This window comes from Aulostomus chinensis, chromosome 11 (assembly GCF_037954235.1).
Source record: "Aulostomus chinensis isolate RoL2024-O1b breed Wild chromosome 11, RoL_Achi_v1.0, whole genome shotgun sequence".
NCBI lineage: Eukaryota > Metazoa > Chordata > Actinopteri > Syngnathiformes > Aulostomidae > Aulostomus > Aulostomus chinensis.
The window spans coordinates 8,960,148-8,972,364 of NC_141330.1; the positions used below are offsets into that span (position 1 = coordinate 8,960,148).

The 12,217-nt window shown below is 42.0% G+C and overlaps 1 protein-coding gene across 3 annotated transcripts in view; it reads right to left on the reverse strand.

The window, feature by feature from the left end:
• Positions 1-1,335: 1,335 nt before the first annotated feature.
• atp1a3b (ATPase Na+/K+ transporting subunit alpha 3b) overlaps positions 1,336-12,217 on the reverse strand; it is a 39,787-nt gene continuing 28,905 nt past the window's right edge. For 2 of the 3 annotated variants that reach the window (XM_086218161.1, XM_086218163.1), the window contains exons 3-23: positions 11,262-11,339; positions 10,030-10,089; positions 9,298-9,501; positions 9,055-9,168; positions 8,129-8,263; positions 7,849-7,966; positions 7,462-7,730; positions 7,155-7,353; positions 6,729-6,973; positions 6,407-6,599; positions 5,728-5,903; positions 5,497-5,633; positions 5,266-5,416; positions 4,640-4,808; positions 4,297-4,451; positions 4,076-4,199; positions 3,777-3,922; positions 3,538-3,668; positions 3,277-3,378; positions 3,028-3,119; positions 1,336-2,903 (exon numbers count right to left, since the gene is read on the reverse strand). In XM_086218161.1, coding sequence (XP_086074287.1) covers positions 2,875-2,903; positions 3,028-3,119; positions 3,277-3,378; positions 3,538-3,668; positions 3,777-3,922; positions 4,076-4,199; positions 4,297-4,451; positions 4,640-4,808; positions 5,266-5,416; positions 5,497-5,633; positions 5,728-5,903; positions 6,407-6,599; positions 6,729-6,973; positions 7,155-7,353; positions 7,462-7,730; positions 7,849-7,966; positions 8,129-8,263; positions 9,055-9,168; positions 9,298-9,501; positions 10,030-10,089; positions 11,262-11,339 — 3,027 coding nt within the window. In that variant the 3' untranslated portion in view covers positions 1,336-2,874. Of the gene's footprint in view, positions 2,904-3,027; positions 3,120-3,276; positions 3,379-3,537; positions 3,669-3,776; positions 3,923-4,075; positions 4,200-4,296; positions 4,452-4,639; positions 4,809-5,265; positions 5,417-5,496; positions 5,634-5,727; positions 5,904-6,406; positions 6,600-6,728; positions 6,974-7,154; positions 7,354-7,461; positions 7,731-7,848; positions 7,967-8,128; positions 8,264-9,054; positions 9,169-9,297; positions 9,502-10,029; positions 10,090-11,261; positions 11,379-12,217 lie in introns of all 3 variants that reach the window. The other variant, XM_086218162.1, reaches the window with a different exon arrangement.

The window sequence follows — 12,217 nt, forward strand, 5'->3', positions numbered from 1 at the left end:
GAGCTGCGTGGCACAGAGGGGCTGCACAAAACCAACTTGTTCCCTCAAGATAAAACACATACCACCTCGTTTTAGTTGCATGAATGTTACTTTTTAAAGATTTTTTTCTGAATAAAAGAAATTTATTTTATCCCTCCCTTAATATTTCTTCAAGAATCTGTTGTTTCTACACTCTTTCTGAGTTCTTTCCTCAAATCTGATGGTGATTTTCTATTAACATGAGACACAGCTGACACATTTACTGAGAGGTTTGCTGCATTATGCTGGGCTACTGCCAACACTTGCTCCTATACCAGTTTAACATAATGCAGTTATCAGAGTGTATAAACACTAGATGGCATCCAATCCCAGTTTTCTCCTCTCCAATATACTTCCTCAGTCTTAAAATGAATTTCCATTGCATATAAAAGCAAGCAAGGGTGACGAAACACAGTGAGACATATTCATCTCATAATATACTTGCTAGTTAATGTGATTATTGCTTTACAGTGTTCGGTATTATGGGCTGATAAAGAGGGAAAAATGTCATGCATTTCAGTGAAATGATCTAAAGCATTATTTGATGGGGGCGGCACAGTGGTGCAGTGGTCAGCACTGTCGCCTCACATCACGATGGTTCCAGGTTTGGGCTCTGGGTCGAGCTCCAGGTCGGGCACGGGGTCTTTCTGTGTGGAGTCTCCATGTTCTCCCTGTTCCTGTGTGGGTTCTCTCTGGTACTCCAGCTTCCTCCCACAGTCCAAAGACATCAAGAGGGGACGAGGCTGATTGATACTCTAAATTGACCGTAGGTGTGACTGTGAGTGTGAATGGTTGTCTGTCTCTATGTGTTGGCCCTGCGATGGACGGTGACCTGTCCAGGGTGAACCCCCCCCCCCCCTCGCCCAAAGGCCACTGTGATGGGCCCCAGCCCCCCGACGCCCCGATGGATGGATTATTTGATACTGCTTGATGCTAAGGGGGGGGGGGGGGGGGGCTATGATTAACAATTATTTTCATCATCAATTGATCTTCTTAATTACTTTCATGATAAGTTGGGGAAATTTTTAAAATTCTGATCACAATGTTCCCAAACTGGTGTTTGCTTCTTTTGTCCAAAACCAAAGTATTACCCAGTGTAAAAGTCCAGAAGCAGAAAATAGTTGTCATTTCTGCTTGAAAAAAGAATTAAATTTAAAAAATATACGTCAAAATAGCAATGTGTTTTCTTTCAATCACCTAATCGATCAGTACTTGCAGCACCTTTTGTGCATAGGACAAAACAGGGAAACATTTGCCATTTTCAAAGGTTAAAATTATCGGATGAGAGTGACAGAAAGACACACAGACAGAGCTAGGTTGTATTAAATGTTCTAGATGTTTTATTGGTGTTGGTTTCATTTATTTGACACACATGTTCTTACTAGTTGTGTAATTTTTTTTTCTCTTCAACCTTTGTAGCCATCTGAGTTAGACCCATCCTGAGACCGTTGGCCCTTCACTTGTCTCCAAAACATACATGCACACAGTCCTGGACTGGAACAGCACTGGACCAGTAATAGTAGACTCCAGGCACATGAACTCATCCTCACCATCCTCACCATCATCATCACCACTCATCACATCACAGCACACTGCACCACATCATACTGCACCACATCATCCGGCACACCTGCAGTGACAAGAACCTGAAAGCCTTGGTTGGTTGGTGTCTCGTATGTATTGTTAAAAACCCCAAACCCTGCTCTGCTGTTACATTTCCAGAGTAGCCTCCTGAAAAACCAGCAAAAATAACTGAAACCAAACAAAAAAACAACAAGAGAGACCAACCCCTCTTCCTTTTTCTAATCGAACCAATATTGATATTCATGAATGTCTCTCTTGAGCTGTTTTTCAACATTTTTTTTTATTGTTTCATTTAAATTCATTATAGAATTATATAGATTTCCTAGAGCACACAGAAAGATTGAGTTGTATTTACCAACTTTTGAGGGGAAGGAGGGGTGTACTGTAATAGTTATTAACAAGAATGATGGTTCACACAGTGCACACAAACAGAGACAAACTGGGCAAGAGGGAGGGGAGGGGGGGTTTCAGGGGAGACAGAAGAGGAGACTGGGTGGGGGAGACAGGATGCCATGGGGTGTGCTTTGTTAGGCCTAAATGTGGAAAAGCAGCTCTCACACACACCATCTTAGAAATAAAAAAGTAAACTCATTGAAACCCCCCCTACCCCACATATTTAAAAAAAAAAAAAAACAACAACACTGTGGCCGCTGAGAACAGAAAAGAAGGAACATTGACGCAGTGACAGGGAGATGACCACTCTGCTAGTCCTCCACGGACAGGAGACGGAGGTGACAGGTGGCAGTTGATGTGGTGTCGGCGGTGGGACCTCTCAGAGTGATCTTTATTTCTGTGTGTGATTGGAGGACAAGCAAAGGGTTGGCAAACGGGGGTTGCGGGGAGGTTGGGGGGGGGGGTTGAAGGTATAGAGAAAGAGGAGAAGAGGCGCAAGGGTAGAACATGGAGGGAAAGGAGCTGGATGGCCCTTTTTTGCTGAGCGTAGACACTTCCTCCGTATCCTTAGCTCATTCAAATCTACATACACAATATGCAGCTGCCGTTTGGTAGATATATTGGTTTATGTACACAGCAGTGAGAGAACACATGCAAAGAGTATCATAGGAGAAGAAGGGAGGGGGTTCAATGTAGAAAGTTGTAAAGGTGCTTTTGCTGTTTTTAATCTTTGGGGCAGTTGTGATGAAAATTGCTTCAAAGCGGTTTTCGTCTTTAAGGGGGTGGGGCATCTGGAGGTATGTCTTGCCAGGGGTGAAGTGACACGGGGGGCAGAAATAAGTGGAAGATGTGGGGGTTTGAGAGACGATGCTCCTTCGATCAATAGTAGGTCTCCTTTTCCACCCAACCTGCAGCACAGACACAAGGAAAACCCATTTGACTGTTAGTTCTACAATGTGTTCAAGACACATGAATGGATAGTTTTTAACTGGTTAAAGGGTTTGGTTGTGTTTAAAAACAAAAAAGTCTCACCTCCAGGGTTCCGGCGCAGGAGGAGTTTTCGAACTTCATCATAAACAAAGATGAGAAAACTATAGGGGAATGCACAAAACCACCAAGAAGGCCTACAGACAAGAGGAAAAAACCATAAATGACAGTCTAAAACCAAGAGAGAGAACAATCTCCATCCCCTGAACTCCCCAGTGTGGTGTATCTTGTACATATATTCACAGGTGCTTACATGTATTCAGATGAAAGGAAACGTGAAGTAATGGCACTCACTTTAGGGGGTACATCCTGAGTGCCACATCCATGCCTGGGCAGTAGGACAGGAAGGCAGCCAAGGCTGTCTCTTCAAACAGGCCAAAGATCAAGATCTTGTTCCTGAGGTGAGGAACGCACAATATTATGAAGGAGAAAAGATCTTGAGAAACCACTTATTATCAGGTTAGACCACGACAACATCCCCTTGACAGTGATTCAGTGCTGAAGTGCAGTAGATGTGAGCACAACTGAAATAACATCATGAACTGTCAGACTTACTTCATGCCCTGCTGGAACACAGAGTTGCGCCTGGTCTTGCAGATGATGACATCAGCCCATTGCACTACTACAATACTGACGAAGAAGGCTGTGTGGCATGTGAACTCCACAATCTTCCTCTGCTCATATGTCTGAGGGCAGGAGACCAGACACGGAGTGAGATAAACACCAAGGTAGACACACACACACACACACACACACACACACAAAACTTCCAAACATACAAATTACTCATATACCCATTGCTGTCCATAGGTGTCTTCCAAGTCATTGACTGAGCGATCGTCCCAATCAAGCCTGATGCCTACAAGCCGTGAAGGCAGGAAACCATTTTCAGCCAAGATGACAAAGTAGGAGAAGAAGCCTCCCAGAGCCTGGATCATACCTGATGAACAACAAAGACAGTAGATGGAGGTATTATTGTTTGTGGACAATAAAAATGAATAACTTCCATTTTAACACAAAACTATTTTAAGACAACCAAGATCAATCTATCAAAAGAAGCTAGGATCAGCACTCCACTCTGCATTTCACCTACCGATTTGTCCATAAGCAATGCTGATAAGCCTCTCGTTGACCAGCTTGTCCCTGAATGGGTTCCTGGGCTGACGCTTCATGATGTCACTCTCAGCTGCTTCATAAGCCAGTGAGATAGCTGGCACCTACAGGAGAGAAGGAGAAGAAGAAAAAGGAAGTCTTGACAATGTCTCAGCAGGAGCTGTATTCAGTGACTCCCATGTTTGTTGTGACAGCTCTCACCATGTCAGTTCCTAAATCAATGCAGAGGATGGTGATGGTTCCAAGTGGCAGGGGGATATTGACGATAATGAACAACAGGAAGGGGGTGATCTCTGGGATGTTGCTGGTCAGGGTGTAAGCAATGGACTTCTTCAGATTATCAAAGATCAAGCGGCCTGAGGGGAGAAAGTGACATTTCAACATCACATCTCATTTTAAGCCTACTATGAGGCCCTGGCAGCAAAGAATGAGTTGGACCTCTGACACAACTGAATTATGATGACCAAATCTAGAATCTTTCACCATTTTTCTTCAAATTATCTGTTTGGATGTTCCATTCTAGTGTTATTTGGTATCTTCTCACCTTCTTCCACCCCAGTCACGATAGAGGCAAAGTTATCATCCAACAAAATCATGTCTGCAGCCTGTTTGGACACATCTGAGCCAGAGATTCCCATGGCAACACCAATGTCAGCCTTTTTCAGAGCTGGAGAGTCATTCACACCATCACCTGTCACAGCCACAATGGCACCCTGGGAGAGCGGAGAGACACATGACACATGTGCAGCTTACATGAGTAAAATTCATTCACAGAAATATTTGATCATTTTATCTGTCTCATTTTGTTGCTTACTTATAGTAAAAATCATTGAAAAGACATGAAAAGTCATTCACATCACCACTTATAAGGATAAATAATTTCAGTGATAAAAGATAAAACGACATCAAAACGTTATAAAAACTTGCTTTTTGAAAACCTTTCAGCTAAGCTACAACGACAGTCTCGCTTGAGAGCTTCATTCAATAGTCTACTGGCGCCCTCTGGTGTTCCAAAAGTATACTGCTACTTAAAGTTAAATCCCCGAGTACAAAGCCAATAGAATTTTTTTTTTTTTTTTTAAATGACTTGAATCATGTAGGCGATGCAAAGTAAAGATTACAAGAAAGACAGATGTGAAAACTGTTCTTGTTAATTAAGAACATCCAAACCTGTCTTTGGCAACCCTCAACAATGATCAGCTTCTGCTGTGGGGAGGTTCTGGCAAAGACAATTTCTGTGTGGTTCCTCAGGATGTCATCCATCTGATCCTGAGACAGATCTTTTAGGTCCGTACCATGGATCACACAGGCCTTGGCATCCCTGTTAGGAGAAATGGAGGTATTGTTGTCACTCTCTTAATTAATCTTTCACTGTGACAAATTCTTGTACACGTCTCTCACCTGGGATTGACCTGGCTGACGGGTATGTTGAGACGAGCTGCAATATCCTCCACTGTCTCATTGCCCTCTGAAATGATGCCCACTCCCTTGGCAATGGCTTTGGCAGTGATTGGGTGATCACCGGTAACCATAATGACCTATGTGAGAATAATAAGAATGACTTTTTAATCATGTGATCACGCAAGTTTCGTGAACAGTATCAAGGTTTTAAGGTGGACTGGAAAAGCTGACCTTGATACCAGCAGATCTGCATTTGCCAACAGCATCGGGCACAGCAGCACGAGGAGGGTCAATCATAGACATGAGGCCAACGAAGCAAAGGTTGTCTGTCTGAAAGTTGACATCGTCTGTGTCAAAGGCAAAGCCCTTTGGGTACTGGTCCTCTGGTAGCATTAAGTGGCAGAAACCTGTAGGGAGAAGAGCGTGTGATGTAGCGTGGGATGCTAAATACATCAAGCCATCACTATCCTCACTTCACCTATGACATAACTCGCTGCAAGAGTGAAATGGCATTCTTGAAAGCGCCTTGCTTCAATTATTCAACAAACCTTAAGAAAAACATGTGTTTCTCTGGGATTTACTTGCAAAGGGGCTAAGCTTCTCAAAAGTGAGATCTATGTAAATGAACTCATTGCAGTCACCCCAAATGGAAGTTTGAGGTTTTCCAGTCATTAAATTGTATAAGTGTTTCTCATAACTCATTTAAATTACTCAGTAAGTCATTTGCTATTCTGGGAATGGCAGTTGAAGGATACAGTTCAAATATTCAGCTGATCTCTGACTATGTTTGTTAGTTTCTTCATTTGAATGGTGACTAATAAGATTTATTCAATCTCTAATTCATTCCTCCAGAACTTAGATCTTTGTCATCCCCATTGTACCGCTGGCCATCCATCTCGTCCTGCCTTACCCAGCACTCGCTCTCCCAGTCCTCCCAGCTCCATGTAAGCATTCTGAAAAGCTTCCTTCATCTCCTCATCCATAGGCTGCTCCTTGCCCTGCAACAGGATGGTGGAGCAACGATCTAGGATCCTCTCAGGGGCTCCCTTCATCACCAGCAAGTAGCGGTTATCATTGGGGTCCTCTGTTTCATGCACTGAGAGCTAGAGCAGGAGAGAAGATAATCTTAACGTTGCCCTAATGTTTGTGGTGTTAATGATACTGGAAAGTGTTTGTCTTCTCTCAGTTTTGAAAAGTGTTTATGCACATTGTGTCAAGTTATGATTATTTACCTGGTATTTGTTGGTGGAGTTAAAGGGGATCTCAGCCACCTTCTTGTTCTTTTCCCTCATCATCCTCACAGAGCCACAGGACAGCTCGATACACTTCAGCAGGGCCGACTCGGAGGCATCGCCTGCCACGTCACGTTTCAGGATGGCTATTGAATCTTGTCCGGCCTTGAACTGAGCACGGTTACATAGAGCAGCAACACGAGCCAGAGACAGCCACGTCACGGAGCTCTTGTCAAATGAGGCGCCTGGGGGAAAAAAACACAAACAAGTGGACCTTATTAAATATATTTGATAATAATGTTAATTTCATTTTACAGCTATGTTTAAACACGGTTGGCATTTCTAGCATTCATTCATCCCTGGCTCTGTGTGCACATATGTTGCCCAACAGTGGCGTCTGACCCATTTAAGCCTCTCTTCACTAACCAGATTGGTCCTCCGTGGTGTCAGCCTCGTGGATCTGGTTGTCAAACCACATGTGGGCCACAGTCATCCTGTTCTGGGTCAGGGTGCCTGTCTTGTCGGAGCAGATGGTAGAGGTGGAGCCCAGGGTTTCCACGGCCTCCAAGTTCTTCACCAGGCAGTTCTTCTTGGCCATTCGCTTGGCAGTCAGGGTCAGACATACCTGTTGACAGATACACTTGAGGTGTTATAAACTGTGTTGAGAGTCAAACATGACACAAAGATATACTATAAAGTAAATAACGATGATGCCACAAACAAGGGCCCTTACAGTGACTGTGGCCAGCAGTCCCTCAGGCACGTTAGCAACAATGATGCCGATAAGGAAGATGACAGCCTCAAGCCAGGTGTAGCCCAGGATGAGGGCCAGGATGAAGAAGGTGACACCCAGGAAGACAGCCACCCCTGTAATGATATGGATGAAATGCTCGATCTCCTTGGCGATGGGAGTTTTGCCGGTCTCCAGGCCAGAAGTCAGCGTAGCAATGCGACCCATAACTGTGCGGTCTCCGGTGCAGATAACGATGCCACGTGCTGTGCCTGGTTTGTCATAAAATATAATTCATAGAATAAGTATATCAGGCTTATACTTCAGATACAAATTAAAGACACACGTCCGCATATAAGATTTTTGCCATTGTAACCATGATAACCATACCTTCCACACAGTTGGTCGAGAAAAAAGCAATATTTCGGGTCTCCAAGGGGTTGTCATGGGTACAATCAGGCGACCTGCTCTGAGGTTCTGATTCACCTGTTAGGGAGGAGTTATCCACCTATTGGGAAAAGAAGAATTACAATGTGTAGGTGTTTACAAAAATTATTATGTTTGTGAGAGTGTAACTTCAGACACTTTTAGGGGACAAAAAAAACAGACTTATGACAGGCTTACACTAAAAGTGTCAAAAGTAGTTGTTTTTGTGTGTCTGTGTGTGTACCTTGCATCCGTGAGCTGAAACCACGCGGATGTCAGCAGGAATCCTGTCTCCTCCCTTCACTTCAATCAGATCTCCAGCCACAACTTCTTCGGCGTTGATCTGTACCTTCTCACCCTCACGGATCACTAAAGCTTGCTGCAGGGGCATGACAGAAAGACAGAGCACATAAATCACTCTGACTATGAACGGAAACTCAGCATATGGGAAAATGTATGAGCTAGGAAAGTAGTTTTACAACTCCTTACATAAGAAAGTACTTACTGAAGGAATTATTTAACACTTGGAATTAGCAAAATACTGTATTATAGCTTAATGTAAGTCAATATGGCGCCGTGTGAGTGGCAGTGAGTTGCAGCAGCTCTTTCTTATCATTTGAAATTAAAATATATAACAGAATATACCTCGACTAACGCAGTTCAGCAGCTAGCAAGGAACGTTAGTTTCATAAAGATTTTGCCTTTTATAACAAGTTCTTTTTAATGTACATATTAGTTTAATGTCATTAAATTGTTTTTTTTTTAAATGTTATCAAGTGAATACAATAAATATTTCAAGGGTGCAAGAGACAATTCGCTTTGATATATGGGCATGAAAAATGTTAAGTATATAGGAATTCATTGAGACTAATAAGTTAAAACTGCAGGAAAATACTTTGGGCATTAAAGTTGCTACAGTGTTAACAGTAGCGTGAATAGAAGTGGCAGTGATTGCTCATCATGTACATGTACACAAGGTTGTACATTGTTACACACCCACCTGTTCTTTGTGACCTAATAAATTTTGGGGGCTCATCCAGGAATTCAACCTAAGATCTTTAGATCTTAAATAATAATTTCGTCTCAAATAGTCACTTTCATGACTCAGTTCAGTTTTCCACAAACGGTAAAGGGGAATGAAATACTCTTTCGTGTTCTTGCATACATTACCTGAGGCACCATACTCTTGAAAGACTCCATGATTTTGGAGCTCTTGGCCTCTTGGAAATATGAGAAACAACCAGTAATGATGACGACAGCTGTGAGCACGATACCTAGGTACAACTGGAGAGAGTGAGAGATTGAGAAAGACTAGGTTAGATGGGGGGGGGGGGGGGGGGGGTACTGTGTGTGGGTGTGAGTGTTAAGGAGGTGTAAATGGGCCGGCTGTAAATGTGTGTGTGCAATGCTCACATTATCTCCTGCAGGATCATCTTCAGTAGCTGCCTGGATAGCATAGGCCAGGAAGCAGAGGATGGCGCCTAACCACAGCAGGACGGAGAACCCACCAAAGAGCTGACGACAGAACTTGACCCACTCCGGAGTGGTGGGAGGGGGGGTGAGTGCATTGGGACCATCCCTGGCCAGAAACTCTGCTGCCTTGGCATTGGTCAGTCCCTGGAGGAAGGAAAGTATGTTGGGGTAAGCAAAGACAGGTCACCATGAAATCATACATGCATTCTTGCACTGACCTTTTACTCTGTAATTACAGTCATTAGAGAGTGTGCTTATAGTCTAAGTTATTTTGATGTGTTTGTAACTCCATGTTTTCATTTTTCTTTCCTACCTTTTATGTGCAAATAAAACATCAAAAATGTAAAAAAAAAAAAGGAAAAATAATATAGATAATTAAAAATTATCTGTTTATTTATGCACATTCTGTCATTATTCAACATTTATTTTAGCAATAAATGTATATTTCCTTTATCAATAAATGTCAATTAAACCGAAATGAATTTAGTTGAAGTCCTCACTGATAATAAAAAGATTCATTTGCTAAAGTTTTTCAGATTTCTTTACAGTGAATTTGAGATCTTATGTACCGCTGGGCTGGATTGATAAACAGTAATACAGCAATAGAGTGCATCACCGCCATCTAGTGGTCAACTGTATGAACACAGCCGGCCATGCTGGGAGAAATTTTACCTGGACAATATCAGTCTGGAACTTCCTGCATACCTCCTCCACGGACATTTTGTGTTCCGTCTGGATGAAAATAAAAACAAACAAACAAACAAAAAAAGAATAAAATCAGTACTCTGATTTCCATATGGCATTTTGTGCATGCAAAGGAAATTGTAGCCTGTATGAGAATTCTTTTAAATTGCAACGAAAAAAAGACATTTCTGAAATTGTTAGAAATTCAAAAGGAATTCAAATCGAGATGTGCTCCATGCATGCAGTTCACCTGAGAGGTATCAGGGCCGCCAGGTATGCCTGTTTCTTGCACTGGGACGTGGGATCAAAGTGACGACCTCCTGATTACAAGTCACCCCTCTCTCTTAACAGCAAAAATACCATTTTGTGGGCCTGTATGTGAAAAATTTCCCAACTCCTAAAGAGAGCTGGTTTCATTCTTGATAAACCCTACAAGAGAATTTTCCTGAAGAATTGGATGGTAATACTTTATTCAGTGCCCTAAAACATGCTTGTGATTATTTTGTAACTACTTTCCCAGCATCTTTAGCAAGGGTGGATGCAATGACTTACAATGACTCAAACTGCTCCAAAGTCAGTTCCTCTTTCGTATTTGTACATTTTCTGTCTGTAGGTTGATTCTTTATTCTTAATCCTTTCTGACAAAGTCAACCAACTGCATACAGACTGACGTATGAAATACTGGCAAAAAATAAAGCGAGAAAGGTTGCAGTAGGAGGTTTGGGGAGGTGACCACCAAGCGGAACCACACTAAAGTTAATTTAAGGGCTGATGGACATAAAATAACCAAGAAAAAAAAAGAAAAGAAGTGAGGCCATAACCACATGTGGAAGTTTGTGGTTGCAGTGGATTTGGAGAAGATAATTATATATTTTTTAGAATGCTTTTAATAGAAAAACTCTCCTTCAGTTCTATATTTGTTCATTCATTATAAATACACATGAAAGACATATGACTCATTAGTACCTTTTAGAATTCATCAGACAAATATGATTAAGAGAAGACATTTTCCACTTGGAGCTCCCTGTTGATTCAATAGGAATGGTGATGCTTTAAACATGATCTACTTTTATTTCACAGTATAACACCAGTATTTTCACTTGGAGTAGAATAATATCACTCTTTCCACCCCTGCATTTAAGAGATGAATGAAAAGTGAGTTGGCCTCAAACATTCCCCGATTCTACAAATATTCAAAAATGAGAGAAAACTTGACTTACAATGGGCACTTCCTTCTTCAGGTCGTCCATATCCTTGGTTGCCCCCTTCTTCTTCTTGGGGGATCGGTCATCTTTGTCCTGTGTGGTGGCAACGCGGTAACTGTCTGACCGGCCATACTACAGACACACACACATGTTTTATACATGCCTTTTGACTAGATTTAGGAAATAGTAGCTTGTGCCCCTGGGCTTGTTTGAAACGACACTGAAAATGTATTTCATGCCCCATTTGTTAAGAGGACATATTGCTTCTTACAGCAGATAGCATTTACAGACAGCTGCTGAATAAAGCCAGGGGGCTTGGATAAAGAGTATTCTCTTTCACTATGCAGTAAATAATGTTGTATCCTTGTGAAGTGGCCTTGTGAAGTAGCTTGTATTTCTCTCTGATCATTTAGGTCAATTCTTTCATGTAATGAGAAATACTTTGAATAAAAATGCATAATCACAGACATGAAAAGGAAAATGCATTACCCTGGTAACATTATTAAGAGCTCATCACTACACTCAAAAAAATGTTCATTTAAACACCACTGATCAAGTTATTCTTATTTTACAACAGTCTGATGGACGTATCTGAACAAGCACAAATGGTTTAACCTGTAGGTTTTATTGCTTCCTGTTTTGGTTTTTCTTAATCCTGCTGCCAGCATAAAGACAAGGCGAGGAGGCAAATTAAAAACCCATTAAAGGCTCTCTGATTCTTTCAAACTCAATCTGACAAAACACATCAAGAAAATTTGATGATGCGATCAAACAATTAAGTCTCAGACACAGACATGCACAGCAGCATGTCCTCTTCTGCCTGGTTACAGCAGGCCCTGTTCTTCTGTGTTCCTCTCTTGCTATAACTGTCCACTAAGAAATCGACCTCTGGCTATTAATAACCATGATTTTCAGCATACTCTCATCCTTCCGGGTCTATAGTTGTAACTGTAGCCTGTTATGAAGAAAGA